Raw genomic sequence first — 16,764 nt, 5'->3', positions numbered from 1 at the left:
CAGGACTCGAGCAGAGCTACGATGCTGTCACAGGTAACGTTAGGTCAGTAACGTAGCTATATGGTCTATTATCACAAATTATTATCCAGCTAGGGTATTGGTTAAGTTGTACAATGTAGAAGCTGTGAATACAATGTATTCTATCTAGAGATTGACACATACATTAGATAATGTTCCATCTGTACACACTGTTTCTACTTTTATTGCACTGTTGCAGATAACTGACTGATATTTTTGTATATTATAATGCTGTAAATTTCAACAATATTTAGAATTAATGCATATTTTTACTACTGTCCAAACTATGTACTTTAACCAACACACCAGGCCCTTGACAAATACTGCTTAGTGATCATTATTGTTTGATGTGATGTGCATGGCTGATGAAGCACAGGTCCTGGTGGCTGCCCTGGACCACCTTGGCAGATTACCCAAGGGAAAAGTAGATGGATCATTTGAGTAAATTCAACATTAAGCCATATTGTACTTTACACATGTAGTCAACGTGGAGGTAGGAATTTAGAAAGTGTGATCAATAATATTCCAGAAATAAGTGTTCCAGTAGTGATTATGAAAGCTAGAAAAATTTTCCTAGAGTGCAAAGGCTTTATTTTTTGCCATTAAAGTTTTTATTTCTTCATACACACAAACATACAATCAAACTCGAGAACAAACACTGACCCCAACATCAACAGACAGTATATCCAGCATACCACCCCATATACAAAGGCCTCCTGCAAATCGACATTTCCTTTTTTGAAACAAAGTATACATTCAGTACTATGTCTACAAATTTTTCCATATGCCCTACCTACAAAAAAATACATTCCCAGGTCCTCCTAAAATGTTCTTCTTCATTGTTAATTCTAGCCAACATGCATTTATATGATGCAACTTCTGACATCATTTCCATCCATTTTTTAACATCTCCATGAAGAGAGAGAGTGAGAGAGATCCCACAGTCCACTACTGAGTCTATTAATGAGTTAGACATCAGAAAAAAATCAATCCTTGAATGACATTTGTGACAGTGGGAGTAAAATGTGTATTCCCTCTCACGTGGGTTCACCAATTTCCATATGTCCACTAAACTCAAGTCCTCTGTCAGCATATGAATTGCAGCTCTGTCCCTGGGTGAAGATTTGCCACTGGGCTTACTCTTATCAATTAGTCCGTCCATTACCTGGTTGAAATCCCCTGCTAGTATGACCTGGCCCTGCATGCTTCCTATCACACTATTAACTTCATGAAAGAAATCAGGTTCCTCCTTGTTTGGGGCGTATATATTACATTGCACTGTTCTGATTCCATTGATCAAGGCTTCAATACAAATAATTCTGCCGTCCTTATCATTGTGTTGTTTTAGCATGACAAAACTTAGATTTTTATTAATGAGAATTATCACCCCATTCTGTTTGCTAGAGTATGAGCTATGAAAAACCTTCCCTACCCAACCTCTTTTAAATTTCCCTACCTCTTCCTCTCCTATCATATGAGACTCTTGAATAAATGCTATATATGTATTTTTAGATTTCAAATATGTCAGAACCTTCCTCCTTTTAGTGGGGTTCCCACATCCATTTATGTTCCATGATATTATATGAATGTACCGGTTAGCCACCATTTCTAGACATGTAAATACTCTTTGACCTTAGTTCTCTCATCAGGATTTCAATAATAACTAAACACACATTCAAGAGGCTATCCAACACGTTAGGCCTTCTTAGACATACTGTCTTAGTGCAAAGATAAAACGCAAAGCACAAACATAACCCCGGTTAAAGTAAGGTGACCAGATTTCTGAGACAAAATCCGGGGACATTTTTGGCTCAGAAGCATAAATACCTCCAAAAAAGGTAATGTTTTTATCTTTGTAAAACTTAAAACGGGGACACTGCCCCAGGGGCATCACAAGACCTAGAGCTGCACTGGGGCACAAGCCTCCCTAGGGGGGGGTCCATGGGCATGCTCCCCTGTAAGAACATTTAGTCTATTTTAACGTTTAAATGCATCAATCTGGTGCACTTTGAAGAGAAATTCAGAGGTTAGACTTGATTATTCTTATCTATGGATGGAAATACTGTATTAAATAAATAATAAAATAAATATTTGTGCTGTAGCCTGAACTATTTTGCACTTCAGAATTTTAACCATGCACACACAGGTTGAATAGTTTTTTCTTCATATTTTTGCATTAATGTCACTAGGAAGCATACCAGTATAAATATATATTCATATTTGTAAATGGGATTGTCTGGAATCTGGCAATATAATAACCATTATGGTGGAATACACTGGCTAAGCAATTTACAAAAATGTCTATGCTGACATAAATAGTTTACATGAGAATACATTATAATTTTGTTCCAAAGCTGGAGACCATGTAGAAATTTTGTTGCAATTTCCAAACCAGATTACCCGGGAACCGCTTGTTGTACCGATGCATGTGCTGAGTGAAGAGTTTGTGAAATATTTCACAGAGAGTAATGGTGTGCAGAGATTTATGCAGAATACAAATATGATAACATTTCATGTAAGTTCAATGTAAATTTTCTTGCAAACCTGGCACTAATATCATTGGAAAGCTTAGATTCTGGTTGAGGTGGTTGTGCCAGACTCACGCCTTTGGCTGAGTCAGAGGGAGAGCAGGTGTGCGGTTGTGAAGAAATTGGTAATTTCATGGCGCAGATTAACACTTTTGCGTGCACTGTATCCGTGTCACATTCTCATTAGGGGCTGAGCCCCCTTAAAGGTCTGATCACCCCTGCTGCTACTTCATACTTTTACTCCACTACACCTCAGAGGAAAATGTTGTAATGTTTACTGCACTACATTTATCTGACAGCTTTTGCTTTATTGCTTCACGCTGGGCTTGTTTCTGCAACAGCTCATTGAGTATCGGATACAATTAAAACTATTGAGGAAATATTTTCCTTTGACGTAGGTCCAGTATTAAACGAGATCGCAGTCGGCAACGGCGAAATTAAGCTACAATGTAAGTTAATGGACGTCAATTGTCCAGCTTGTATTTACGTTCATAAAAGTGCTCGTTTTGCCGCTGACAGGCTCAGATGAATATTCTAAGTGTCTGACAACATTATGGAAAGGATTTCTAAGGAGGTTGATCTTTCTGTTAGAGTAAGATCCTTTTTTAAAGATAAAAAGTCCGCAAAATTGCATTCTCTAAACCTACCAGACTTCATGTAAATAAACAGTAATTTTAGCATCGTAAAATATGGACATTCTAGAACATATCTGAGCTCTGAGCAGCGCTTGTTCTGGCTTGAGTTTGCGCTTGTAGGGTGCGCGAATCAGCGCGACTGTATGTTTGGTCAATGTTTTCTTTCTTTCATTCCAATTTCGGGTCTGTCAGGCACAGTGAAAACCGGGGACATTTCCGGGGACAGGTCCAGCCGGGGACAGGTCACCAAAACCGGGGACTGTCCCCGGAAACCGGGGACGTCTGGTCACCCTAGGTTAAAGCAACCCAGACCTCGGTGCTTCGAACTAACCCTCATCCCGCCCCCCGATTAACCTGAACTAACTTAACCGTGTCCGTTAGGCACATCCTGTCAGCTCGTGACAGCACAGCTCTTCCTGCCTCCCACACCATCATCAAAGTTACCTTATTCCCACAGATTCACACACCCTTCGTCTGGTTTCCATAAAGTCCCCCGGTCCTCTATTCAGCATCTCGCATAACCTTTTCCGCATCATTGCTGTCTCGAAAAGTTTTCTTCTGTCCTTTCCATGTGAAGATGAGCGTTGCAGGGTAGACCAGCCTGTGTCTCACATTTAGCTCATGCAGATGTCTCTTCACTGGAGTAAATGCTTTCCTTTTCTCCGCCAACTCTCTGGACACATCCTCATAGAAGGACAGTTTACAGTCCTCCAAGTCGATCCCACATCTCTCCTTGGCCACCTGCAGCACCTTGTCTCAGGCCGATGAACCTTAGAAGCGCATCAGTACGGTCCTGGGCGGTTGATTCAGGCCCGGTATGGGTGCCATAGAGCGGTGAGCGCGCTGAATTTCAAACTCGTTGCCAGACAGCCCGAGCCCCTGAGAGATTATCTTTTCCACATACTGAATAACTTTGCCCGTCTCCTCCTTGCCCTCTTTCAGTCCCACCACTCTCACAGTATTGCTCCTGCTGCAGTTTTCCAGGTCTTCCACGCGTCTCCACAGTGTTTCCAGTCTCTTGTCCCATTTCTCCATGCTTTCCTCCATTCGTGTGTTTACGTCTTCCACGTCCAATATCCGTTGTTCTGCCTCTCCCAGCCTCACTTGTACGCTCTCAACCGCATCTTTAAGCTCTTTCGTCGTCTCCTTAATTGAGACAACATCAGTTGACACCACCTGTAGTTTTTTCACCACCGTATTTCTTCAAACATTGTTTTATCGTCAAACCCTCCTCCAGGTTTAGGGTCGCTGTCACATGTCGGTGTCGACGAGGTGTGTTCAGGTGTTGGACTGGTCTTCAAGGCTAGCTTACTTCTCGTCGCCGCATCTTTGAAAAAGTTAAAGTTGCTGTTCGACATTTCGCCGGGAAACTACGAATTTTTGGTCGGAAACTGGTATTAATTCTTGTATTTAACACAGGGACTCAATTGTCAGACTAAGGACGAAGTGTATGCTTCCAAATTCACATAATTAGCTGATGGTCGTGAGGAGCTTGCCTACTGTGCTGCCATCTTCCCTGCGGTCCCACGTGACCCCCCACAGTGCAAAGGCTTTATTAAAATTATTTATTATTGAGCTAAATTCAAACACTTTTTTATCATCTTCAAGATTTAAAATAAGAAGTCAAGGCAGTGAAGGACTACAGCCACATCCCAGCCCTGTAAAGAGCTGTCCTGCAGAAAAGGCTGTCGTCCAGACTGGAGCGGTGGGCCGTCAGTGAGATCAGGAGACCAGACGATTCCAGGCGTCAAGGAGTTGTGTGTGATATTCCTGCACCACCCTCAGAATGTTGTTTCAGACACAAGTCAGGAGAGAAATACAGCTTGCCTTAGGTGAAACTGAATATGTGAAATATATACATAACCCAATTACTGGGTAAAACAAGTATGTTTGTGTATTGTTGGTGATGAAAAACTGATCCTGACCTGTGATGTACTGCAAATAATGAGTTCCAGCTTCTTCTACCACCGGTGCCCCAGCAAAATACTTTCAAATATCCATTATGTATGTGAAGTTTTATATTGGACTAAAAATAAAGCATTATAATAGTCTTAACCTTATTTCCTGTATTATATAATGAACCAAACATACAAGGGTGAATGTAAAAAAGTGTTTTAATATATTATGTGCATTTTAAAATATAATTACAGTAAAACTATCTCAGTAAAATATGATCAGTACGTACTCTATTGGTCTATACCAGTGGTTCTCAACCAAAAGACAAGATATGCAACACTCAAACTATAATTAGGTATTATCAAAAGGCCTACTGCATGTCCCTGATGTGAACCTCAGCACCTTTAATAAGATGTTATAATTTGAATGTCCTTTTTTGTTTGTGAAGTGACCTTGAGTGTCATGAAAGGCGCTTTAAATAAAATGTATTATTATTATTATTATTATTATTATTACTACTACTATTACAACAAACACTAACAGTAGCCCACGGTGGCCGACAGGGGCGCCTGTTGGCCACCGTAGGCTGCCGTAGGACGCCCTGCAACTTAAGAAAACACAAGCAAATAGACAAGACACAAGCAAATTAAGAAAACAACTTCATTAATTTGTAATAATTTAACACATGCGCAGCATTCAGCAAACGCGCTGCAAATACAGACAACACAACCAAATACATAAACGCGCTGCAAATACACACAACACAACCAAATACATAAACACACTGCAAATATGAAACAATGCAAAAAGAAAAGCACACAAACCCAGAAAACAAATGTAACAAAAAAACGCAGCATCCAGATTACACAACGGAAGTTCTCCAGACCTCTAGAGGGAGCAGCTAGTGGAACAGCTTGATTTTCGACCCCACGGGGAGAGAGCGCTCTGCCTTTTCTTTAGAGTCGGGTATGGCTGCATAGTAAAAAGAGAACTCCCATCTCATGCTCTCCCGTCCATAGACTGTATATTAAATTCATACTATTATTAATAACATAATATAACATTAATAATATACAGTCTATGCTCCCGTCTCTTGCCCTCCTGGCTGGTGCCGTGCCCGAGCTTTGACTTTTCAAAACAAAAGCTCGCGTCTGGTCCGCTATGTCTTCGTACTTTGGTGTTTTGGATGTTTTTGAACTAAACGGAAATCATGCTAATGAATACAATAACTTTTTCAGCAGATGTCTTACTTAAAACACGATGGAGCAAGCAAAGCAGTTTTGTGTTAATATGTATGGGATTTATTCAGTTTGATAAATCCCACGGTAAATTGGCTGGTTTACTAAACAGGGAGGGACTAGAAATCCTGTCTGTTTTTTGTATTTCAAGAGCGAATTGTTCCACAATATGAATACAGATTGATCACTTATTTTGTTGGTAACCGTTGATGTATAATCATAATATTACACTTGAGGAGGCCTATCCTCGGACCTCGAAATTAAACCCTCTCATGTAATATGGCTTAAACAAACGTCAACATTAAACGCTGATGCAGTTTTAAATGTTTTATCACCACGAGTTTACAGACGTCTCTGCTGATTGAGTATCACCTGTGACCTGAGCCGAGACACACCCACCAAACAAGAGAAAACATATCTCAAACATAGACTTCATATTTACAGTCTATCATCTCACAGTTGCACACCGTTCTGAGATCTCTCTCTCTCGCTCTCTCTCTCTCTCTCTCTCTAGTGTTTTTTTGTTGCATTTATTTTCGGGGTATGTGTGCTTTTCTTTTTGCATCGTTTTTTATTTGCAGTGCGTTTATGTATTTGCTTGTGTTTTGTCTATTTGCTTGTGTTTTCTTAAGTTGCAGGGCGTTTGCCCCCTGTCGGCCACCGTAGTACAGAACTATACACAATGCACAGAATACTACAGTCAAAACAGGATAAACCGAAACATAAACAATCCTCAGAATGATACAAACTCAATATACAAAACAGGAACAGAAACAGGAATATACAAACAGGCAACAGAACTATAAATAGATAACAGAAATATCCACAACCACAACAACATTATATTCAAAGCTTCTACATTGTACAACTTAACCAATACCCTAGCATTGTGTATTATCAGAGCAATAGCAACCACAACAATATGTAGTTAACTGGATAATAATTTGTGATAATAGACCATATAACTACGTAACTGACCTAACGTTACCTGTGACAGCATCGTAGCTCTGCTCAAGTCCTGCAGGTTCTACAGAGAGAAAACGATAATTAATACAGCTCCATTGAGTAAGGCCTCACTAAGCCTACATTATTCCCATGGCAAATTAGCTCAGTAATGTAACTACAGTAAGCCAAAGTTACTTGGCTTGGCTAGCATTTGTTTTAGCAATTAGCTAATGTCAAATGCTAACTAACAACGAAACAACAAACGTCTAGTAACCATGCTTGCAACGTAGATCACAGACAATATGTATGATCAATACTTACACTTTATTAATCTTGTAGGAATCCGCTGTTTAGACTGGTTTGTGTATTCCCCAAAATCTCTAACGTTAGCTGCACTGAAACGTCAGGGCGGGCAGGCACTGAGCTGTTACTTACGGTGGCCCTGAAGTGCAAATCACAACAGCAATAAGAAAAACGCAACAACAAATCATAAAACACAACGGCAAATAGGAAAACAAGACACCAAATATGAAAACACGACAGCAAACAGGAAAACACAACAGCAAATAGGAAAACAAAACGGCAAATAGGAAAACATGACAGCAAATAGGAAAACACGACAGCAAACAGGAAAACACGACAGCAAACAGGAAAACAAAACAGCAAATATGAAAACACGACAGCAAATAGGAAAACACAACAGCAAATATGAAAACACGACAGCAAATAGGAAAAAACGACAGCAAATAGGAAAACAAAACGGCAAATATGAAAACACGACAGCAAATATGAAAACACGGCAGCAAATAGGAAAACACTGTCTGTCTTTCGCGCTCCCAAATCACCCACAATCCTATGCGCGCGGCTTTGCCGGCTCGTTAAAAAAACAAAACAATGGCAGACCTAAGCGGGAGTTGGAGCGGCATCGCTAATGGCACAATTAACATTTAAATGTAAGTATATTTAGTGTTTGCCGTACATTTGTTATCACCGTTAATGAGTTACATCAATGTAAAGTGTAACGCATTAATGCTGGTACAAGTTGCTATTATAATTAGGTAGATACACCCCGAGCTAATGTTAAGCTAACTGAACCTATCATTTAACATTATGCTGTTAGGTAGCTGGGTTGCTGTCTTTTATGCCATTTGTGTTCGTAAAGTTGAATGTCCGGTGGCATTTTCATCTCTTTTTATAAGCCGTTACTGTATATGCGTAATGTTAGCAGAGATTTAGAAATTGGTGTGTTTATCAGTTGTAGTTGCAGGATTGGAGGTAAAGCTGCACCTTGTTAACTTCACTAGCAACGTTAAATGAAAGCTAAAATGTATGAGTAGTTTCCCATGTAACAAGTATAACGTTCCGTTATAGCATTTATAACAGTAAAGATCTTTTTCTTGTGTTTGCTGTCTTTTAACAGGGGACTAAGGAACAAACGGAGGCTGCACTAGCATCACTAGAAGGGAGAGATGAGGAGGAGAGGGAAAGCAAAAGACAAGCAGGGAGACAGAGGTCAAAGAGAGATGTTGAATAGATTATTTGCTATATTAGCGATTGCCATTAAAAAAATAAATGCATTAAATTAACTAGTTTGTCTGTGTCTTTAAGTTTTTGGGTGTGTGTATATAATATAAACTGTTTTTCAATGTTTATTTTTCCATCAAATTATGACCTGGACACAGGAAACTTCTAACTGAATAATTATAGTCAGATGCTACCTGTTTTAATAACTAGTTAGGTATACAAGCTCTAAAAAGACATTAACGAAACGTGTATCTTTATTATAACATTTATTCAAACATTACGATATACTGTACACAAGTATATTCAACATGAAGCAGTGATCAGACACAGCTGCCGATGATGGGGTTGCTTCAAGACTGCAGACAGAAGGAGAAAGCTTTAGATTAGGCCAGTAGTTATCCAAACTGTCCTGGTAAGATTAGGTTAGTCTAGTAGTTATCCAACCTTTAGGTTAGGCCAATAGTTATCCAACCTGTCCTTGTATCACAAGTATATTTAAGCATACTGTAACATGAAGGTACTTCATGTAACTGTGTAGTGGTTTCTTCATCATGGTCTTAACTGACAACTGTTGACCATTTAACACACTTAAACCTACCTTTACTGTGTTAGTGGGTGTTTATCAATGGTGTTATGATTGTTCATATGTTGGTTGTAGCCTTGTAGCTTGTGTGTTTACAGTACTATTTACCCTTTCTCACTTGCAGTTTACTACATATCACACTGCCTGTGGTAGCTCATTAGCTGGTAGCGTTTACCTTGTAGTTGCTGATCATATTTTGCACTGCATTTGTCTGAAAGCTAGAAGCTACTGGACAATGAGCTAATGTTGCATACATGCAGTAAACTACAAGCTAATGTAAACGGTTAGCTACTGTAAGCTTAATGTAATTAAAATTAATTAATGCAATTCTCCTTACCGGTAAGTGTTATGACTACTACAAACATGAACTCCCACGAGTTTTTAATTTAGTGACATGGGATAAATAAGAGAAAACGACTATTGCTTACATTAAAGCCTATCCGTGTCAGTAACGTTACCTACCTTCGCACATTGAGGGCAAAGTTCCTGACAGAATATTCTCCTCCTGCAAGCAGACTGACGCTGATTCACCAACAGCACAGTTCACAGTTCCACATCCATTTCGTCCAGTGTTTTGAAATGAGAAACGGCTAGTCCGTCTGTTAAAAGCATAGACAGTGAGGTGCTTTTATTTTTTCACCTTTCCTTCCTGTCAAAAGACAGACAGTGCTTCTGTCCAATCAGGAGGGTCTGTTCTCTGCTAGACAGGCCCTACCTTTTCTGGTAGAAGTTAATGCCGTTGTGTTTTGTGATTTGTTGAAGTGTTTTCATATTTGCTGTCGTGTTTTCCTATTTGCTGTCGTGTTTCCTATTTGCTGTCGTGTTTTCATATTTGCTGTCGTGTTTTGCTGTCGTGTTTTCCTATTTGCTGTCGTGTTTTCATTTTTGCTGTCGTGTTATCATTTTTGCTGTTGTGTTTTCATTTTTGCGTGCGTTTTTTTAATTGCTGTTGTGATTTGCACTTCAGGGCCACCGTAGTTACTCAAAAATACCCCCAAAACTCATTAGTCAATGGGGACGCCCAAGACCCGCCCATGCAAGAGCTTTGTGTCAGAATCGCAAACGAAGACTTTGTAAGCGCAAACGTGAAAGCTGAGAGCAAAACTGCAAACGTGATGGAGAGAGCAAAAGACTGATCATTGAGAAAGAAGCAGAGGGAACTGTAAACTAAAGGACATATTATGAAACAAATAAAAGACCAATAGTTTACGACTACAGAGATGTTTTGTTTGCAAGTTTTAAGTTTTACCTTTGAGGTGAAATTGTTTTTGCTTGAGTTAGTGTTTTTTGTTTGATACTTGAGAAGTTTTGCATGGAATTAAAGCCACAAAAATAATCCCATAGGTCATGAAGTGAACTTTATGAATTCAAGACATGCGTCCCACTGTTAATTTGAAGAACATGCATGTTACGTGTTATGTCTTAGAATACAGACCTGACTGTATCCTTGTTTTAGAGCTGCCAGGACTGGTGTGTTTACTCAAAACAGTCCTAAACAAAATGGCATGAATTCCATGAATTCCAGCCAAAGCGACTCAACGCCAGTGGTGAGTTGGGTTACAGTAATGTAACTACTTTTTCGGGTAAAAAGTAGTGTAACGCACTACTACTGAAAATGTGTTAACGAAACATAGTTCCTTTTTCAATTCGGCGCGACGTTACTTTTCCCAGGGACAGATTTGAGAGCAACACTGCCTTTTCAGCTGCATGCTCACAAGCTCCACACAGGATGTGACAGAGGCTGGTAGCAGCCTCTGTCACACACAGTAATCATGGCAAGCGAGAAGCAGCCAAAGCTAACTTTTGAGAGCGTTTTAAGCTTCGTGGCTTCTTGCTGGACGGCGCTCTTAACCAGGCAGACACAAAGCTGACAACCTCACAGATGGATGCGGGGAGATGGCCTCATACATACACGCAGCGGACCGCTGTGGGCTTGTGTCGGTTGCACGGACAGGCAAGGATTTCCAGAAAAGAGGTTGCATGTGTCTACGACAATGCACGGACCCCGGTACAAGTCGATACAGACATTACATAGTATACACTGACACGGTGTAACGCCGATGACCTGCTGATGTACATTCAACCCGCACTGGACTTGTTCATAATGAATCAACCGTCACTCTGTGGGGAGAGAATCCAGTCTGCAGTGGAGTTCAGACACTTCACTGATAAACCAGAGATTGGCTTTATGGTCAAAGATAGTTTTTGTATAATTAACTTCAGTCTCTGCCAGAGACCCCTGCATTTAAAAGTAACGTAAAAGTAACGAGTAAAGTAAAAAGTCACTTTCCATAGGGGGTAACTAAGTAAAGTAACGGATTACTTTTTTAAGAAGTAATGAGTAACGAGCAAACACTACTTTTTAAAAGTCACTTCCCCAACACTGCTCACTGCGCACTGGCAGTCACACTGGCAGTGAAGACATGGTATGACTGAAGGACCTTAAACCGATCCCTCGATGGCATTGTGCATGTTATGGGTTTGGTGTGTTTTGTCTTATTTTGGTAATCTGTTTTTTCTGTTTTGTATTTTTGCCCTGTTTCCTGTTTTATTTTGACCATCTTGTTTTCTGTCTTCTCTTGTCTTGTTTTACTTCCTTTGTTTTCCCGCCCTTGTGATTGCCCTTATGTGTTTCACCTGTTTCCCAGCCTTGTGTCACCTGTCTTGTGTTTCCTCGTTACCCGGTGTATTTAGTCTTTGTCTTCCCCCTGTCTGGTGTAAGATCATTGTTTGTAATATGCCTCTGCGGAAGCGTGCTTTGTGGTTTTTCATGCCAGTTTGTTTGTGTGTCAGTTAAAATCAAGTTTTGTACTCCCTGGATTTCCTTTTGTTTCTAGTTCCTGTGTTTTGGACGTTTTTTTTTTTTTTCGTATCTTCCAGTTCTCCTTTTTACTTTCGCGCTGGAACCAGTTGTTGCCTGCGCATTTGGACTCCCTTTGTTGATAAGTGCTTTATTCTTTTTGTCTAATAAAATCCACAAGCTCAACTCTCACCTATCTGCTCTCTGCTTTTGGGTCCACCATTCCCTGCAACATGCATAACAGCGCAGGCCCTCCAGGATTTTTGTGATCTTGCATTTTCACCAATTCATACAAATTCAGGGATTTTTGCTGCATTTGCGGGTTGGAATATTCAATAAATGCTAAGTCATACACTGCAAAAATGGCTTATCTAACCAAATGTTATTCATTTTCAAAAATGGGGGGAAAAAAAATCTAGTTATATATCTAGAATATGTATGTATGTATGTATGTATGTATGTAAAATCCACAGAGCGTCCTGTGGGAAGAGTTAGCTTGCAGGGTCGTGATGCAAAATACAAAGAGGCCCAATGATTTTTTTTAAGATTTTCAGCAACCATCACTCATACTAACATAGCAATCCACCATTATTAAAACTCTCTAAACAAGCACACCAGTGATCCTCACTACTTTTTCCAAGTGAGAGAGTATTCTCTCAGTATTACATACTGTACATACCGATTATAACTCGGAAGAGCCATGTTTTGCCCAAGGCTTTCTTTGGCCCTGTGCCATCCATGTTCATCATGGCCATCATCCTGTTGGTAAGAACTCTGCCAATAGAAAAAAAGACAACCGAGTGAAATCAGTAACCTATTTGTTTAGCTGAATGAACAATACAATCTAGTTTCTGAAGAAATTATGAAGTTTCATTTACCTTTTCATCATATTTTTCACACAGTCCTCAAGGTCTGCACCCCCAATCTTGAACAACCGAGACAAAAAAATTTACAATTTCGCCCTATCAGGAACACAGATAACAGTATTACTATTGGCCTGGCATAGTTAAACTGACCATCATATTCTTCTTTCCTTCATCAGCCAGTTGCCTTTCCAGATTCTTGAGCTCACGCCTGCTGTTCATCTTCTCCAGGTGGAACAGAGTCTGGGGGCTCAGAGTTTTGGCCCACCTAGGACAGCTTTTCACGAATATCGGCCAGCAGATAGAGGACCTTCCTTTGGAACTCTGAAGGTCAAATCGGAATGAAAAAAAAGATTTGTTCCATTTGCAACACCACCACTGTCAGTAAGAAAATAAGGAGGTATACTTACTTCCATTATCTAATGGGAATAGGTCACTACCCTCTCGATGCTTGTTCCCCCTACGTGAAGTGTGGGACCACCGATGAGAAGAGCGGGAGGGCTGGTGTGGAGAGCTGTGGTGCGTAGAGCGGGACAGCTGGTGTGGAGTGCTGTGGCGCGGCGAGTGAGGTCTCTGGTGTTGAACAGAGGTTCAGTTGAAAACCCCCCCCAAAAAAAAACAAAAAACAGCTAAAACTATATTATTGCTCAAAATGTACTAATCTGTATGAGTGCTTGAAAACATATTAATCTGTATTGCATTTATAACAAGACAGTGTGCTTTAGAGAAATGCAGTTGGTTGAGTGGAAAGTACTTCTTTCCATTGCTGCTAAAGTGAAGAGAACTGACAGTTTGTGCAGAGTGGTGCAAGAGGAAGTCGGCCGACCACAAACTGTTGAACCCCAGCTGCATATCCTGTATAGCACGTGGTGTGTTTCCTGTAAGATTTTGGTGCATTGCAAAAAAGATGAAATTAGAGTGAACGCCCCCGAGCTGCGTCTATGAGGGGAGGGAGATGAATTGTGTATAAAAGAGAAGCTTTGCAAGTCATAGCACCCTCTTTTTTTGGGGCAGGCCCAGACTCCTCGTGCTCACAGCACAGAGGGTCAGCTACAGCCCCTAGGAACGGCAGGCACACCGTAACCTTCTATGTACCGGCTAAAATGGAAGGATCGCGGGTTAAGACCTGCGAATTACGAAAGGGTTTGGTGAAGTAGTCGAAAAAAGACGAAAGCAACGCGAACAGTCAACTAGTAATAAAGTAGGACTCAATCAGACGGCAGGGGAATTTTGTGGAAACGGGAAATCCGCACGAGCAAAGTACCAAAGTACACTCCCCGAGCATGACCACTGCAGAGGTTGGCACCGTTTCTGAATTTGAGGACTCGGATCTTGAGGACGAAAAGACGCAAAGAGCTCGTAGTTCTAGATCCAACCCAGCCTTAGGGTTGTCATATAGTATGATAAAACTAGGGAATGGATCAATAAAATACTTCCATGGAGACATCCAGGAGTGTGATCCATTTCCCGGGCAAATGAGAATGACCTCATGGTTTAATCCAGCGAATTGCTGGCTGCAACATGGAGTAGTAGCAGCAGCGTTGAAACGGAGGTTCCCCAAATCATGTGACTGGGGGCCCCCTGCGCCTCTGCCTAACGGAACAATAGTCCAGCAAAAAATCAGTGACATCAGAAGTCATGGGGAGATAATCCACTGTTACTACAGTGGGAAGAATAGCCCTGATAGGCTAGCATCAGTGTTCTATGATGAGGCTGATGAGAAATACCTGTATAGAATATTGCAGGAGGGAGCGTTGGCAGCCAAAAATCCAGGCAGGGTGATTACCCTGTTTGGAGAGGGGATTTTCGGGTACCCGCACCAAGATAGTGTGCGAGCACTAGCTAAAATGCTACAGAAACACAAGAGCTGTGAATGGGTGATCTGTTGCACAGAAATGGTCATGGGGGAAATAGAGAGAGCACTGGTACAGCCAGAGCACCTCTACCCGGACCCGTTTCTGCGACCGAATCGGAACGTTCACACGCCACGTGAGGATGTAGTAGTACAAATTCCAATGAGAATTGGAGGACTCAGTACACCCGGATACCTAGAAAAGGGGCCGGGGGATAATTCTCAGGGAGCTCAGGGTAGACAAAAGGTAGAGCAAAGCAACCCAACTACCCCCGGAAATGTGTCAGGCCCCTTAGCGGGATCCCTAGCTCCGGAGAATCAGGAGAGTGCGACACCTGCAGACCCGGAAAAGGGTATCAGGCAAAACACCGTGGTGAGAATACTCAAAGAGGCAGCCCCAATGCATAGTGGCAGGTTTATACACACCTCAGAATGTTTTAAGACATATATGAGGAGGCCTCCACTGCCAGATTATGAGCAGGAGAAATGGTGACAATAAGTCTGAAAGGGATAGACCGAGAGGATCCTCCTGAATTCCTTCTCACTTGGACAAAAGATATACTTCCCATGTTCAGGGGAGCAATATTTTACATTCTCCTGCCCGCTGACCGAGAGGGGGATACAATAGTGTGCTGCAGAGATAAAGTGATGGGAACTGACAGTTTGTGTAGGGCGGTGCAAGAGGAAGTCGGCCGACCACAAACTGTTGACTCCAAACTGCATGTATGTGACTCTCTCTATGTGGAGAGGGACTGTGTATAAAAAGTTAATTGTTTAAATCTGCATTACTGCTTTATAAATGTAATCATGCTGAAAACTATGCTGCTAATGTTTTTATATTTGCAAATTTGCATTTGTGGAGAGCTGTGGCGCGGAGAATGGGACTGCTGGTGTGGAGTGCTGTGGCGCGGGAACTCTGGAGCAGAGTGTGAGAGATGTGGAGGGGACTGCCGGACCTGGATCTAGAAGTATTTTCTCCTGATTCTGATGCTTGGACTGACTTTTGCCGAACCGTTGGTGCTTTTGGCAAGGACGGGCCTGATGGATGAAAGACAACCAAATGGAACAATTAGTAGGGTTGGGTATCCCTACTAAAACTGTGCCACTTGGCACCGACCGAATTCTGTCCATCCAACCGAGTATCGTTTTTTTAATTTCTTTTAAAAAGTGCCACATTTTCGAAAATATGTATAAAAGTTAACTGTTTGCTTACTGTGTTGTGATTGTGCTACCACACATCGCTTCCACACATTATGTCCAGTTCCATCACCATCTGGGCTGCTTTCATCCTCATCTGTGTAAGAGGAGAAACCATTATTACAATACATAGTGTCACAAGATATAATATTCTCCAGCACCAGAAAATAGGGACCTGTCACAGTGTGCACTTATTCTATACCTAAGATAAACACTGGGTATGTTTTCTTCTTCGATACCCTCATGACAGGACTGGATTCTTCCTCTGCAGTTGTTGTTTGGTCGAATGCTTCACACACTTCCCGCTTCTCTGAAGTAAATGGACAACAGGAATGCTTTTAATAGCTAACTTAATTTGAGTAGTAGAAAAACACAGATTTATCCATCCATCCATCCATCTTCGTCCGCTTATCCGGGGTCGGGTCGCAGGGGTAGCAGCTCCAGCAGGGGACCCCAAACTTCCCTTTCCCGGGCCACATTAACCAGCTCCAACTGGGGGATCCCGAGGCGTTCCCAGGCCAGGTTAGAGATATAATCCCTCCACCTAGTCCTGGGTCTCCCCCGAGGCCTCCTACCAGCTGGACGTGCCTGGAACACCTCCGTAGGGAGGCACCCAGGGGGCATCCTTACCAGATGCCCGAACCACCTCAACTGGCTCCTTTCGACGCAAAGGAGCAGCGGTTCC

At 41.5% G+C, this 16,764-nt stretch overlaps 1 protein-coding gene across 4 annotated transcripts; it reads right to left on the bottom strand.

Moving 5' to 3' along the window:
- Window positions 1–5,723: 5,723 nt before the first annotated feature.
- On the bottom strand, window positions 5,724–13,898 carry LOC144520128 (uncharacterized). 4 transcript variants are annotated; one of them, XR_013502175.1, is made up of 7 exons: window positions 13,441–13,898; window positions 13,184–13,354; window positions 13,046–13,092; window positions 12,847–12,941; window positions 9,830–9,966; window positions 7,582–9,140; window positions 5,724–7,342 (listed from the first exon to the last, which is right to left on the bottom strand). XR_013502175.1 is itself a non-coding variant. In XM_078253817.1 (5 exons), the coding sequence occupies exons 1-5, from the start codon at window positions 13,444–13,446 to the stop codon at window positions 9,911–9,913; spliced, it is 375 nt and encodes a 124-aa protein (XP_078109943.1). In that variant the 5' UTR covers window positions 13,447–13,898; the 3' UTR covers window positions 9,147–9,910. The 4 variants fall into 4 exon arrangements, 1 of the variants encoding a protein (XP_078109943.1); XR_013502177.1 differs by lacking the exon at window positions 9,830–9,966 and having other exon boundaries at window positions 7,582–7,702; window positions 13,441–13,897; XR_013502176.1 differs by lacking the exon at window positions 9,830–9,966 and having other exon boundaries at window positions 13,441–13,895.
- Window positions 13,899–16,764: the final 2,866 nt, after the last annotated feature.

This window comes from Sander vitreus, chromosome 6 (assembly GCF_031162955.1).
Source record: "Sander vitreus isolate 19-12246 chromosome 6, sanVit1, whole genome shotgun sequence".
NCBI lineage: Eukaryota > Metazoa > Chordata > Actinopteri > Perciformes > Percidae > Sander > Sander vitreus.
The sequence above is the reverse complement of the archived record's forward strand: the minus strand, read 5'-3'. Positions and strand labels throughout refer to the sequence as shown.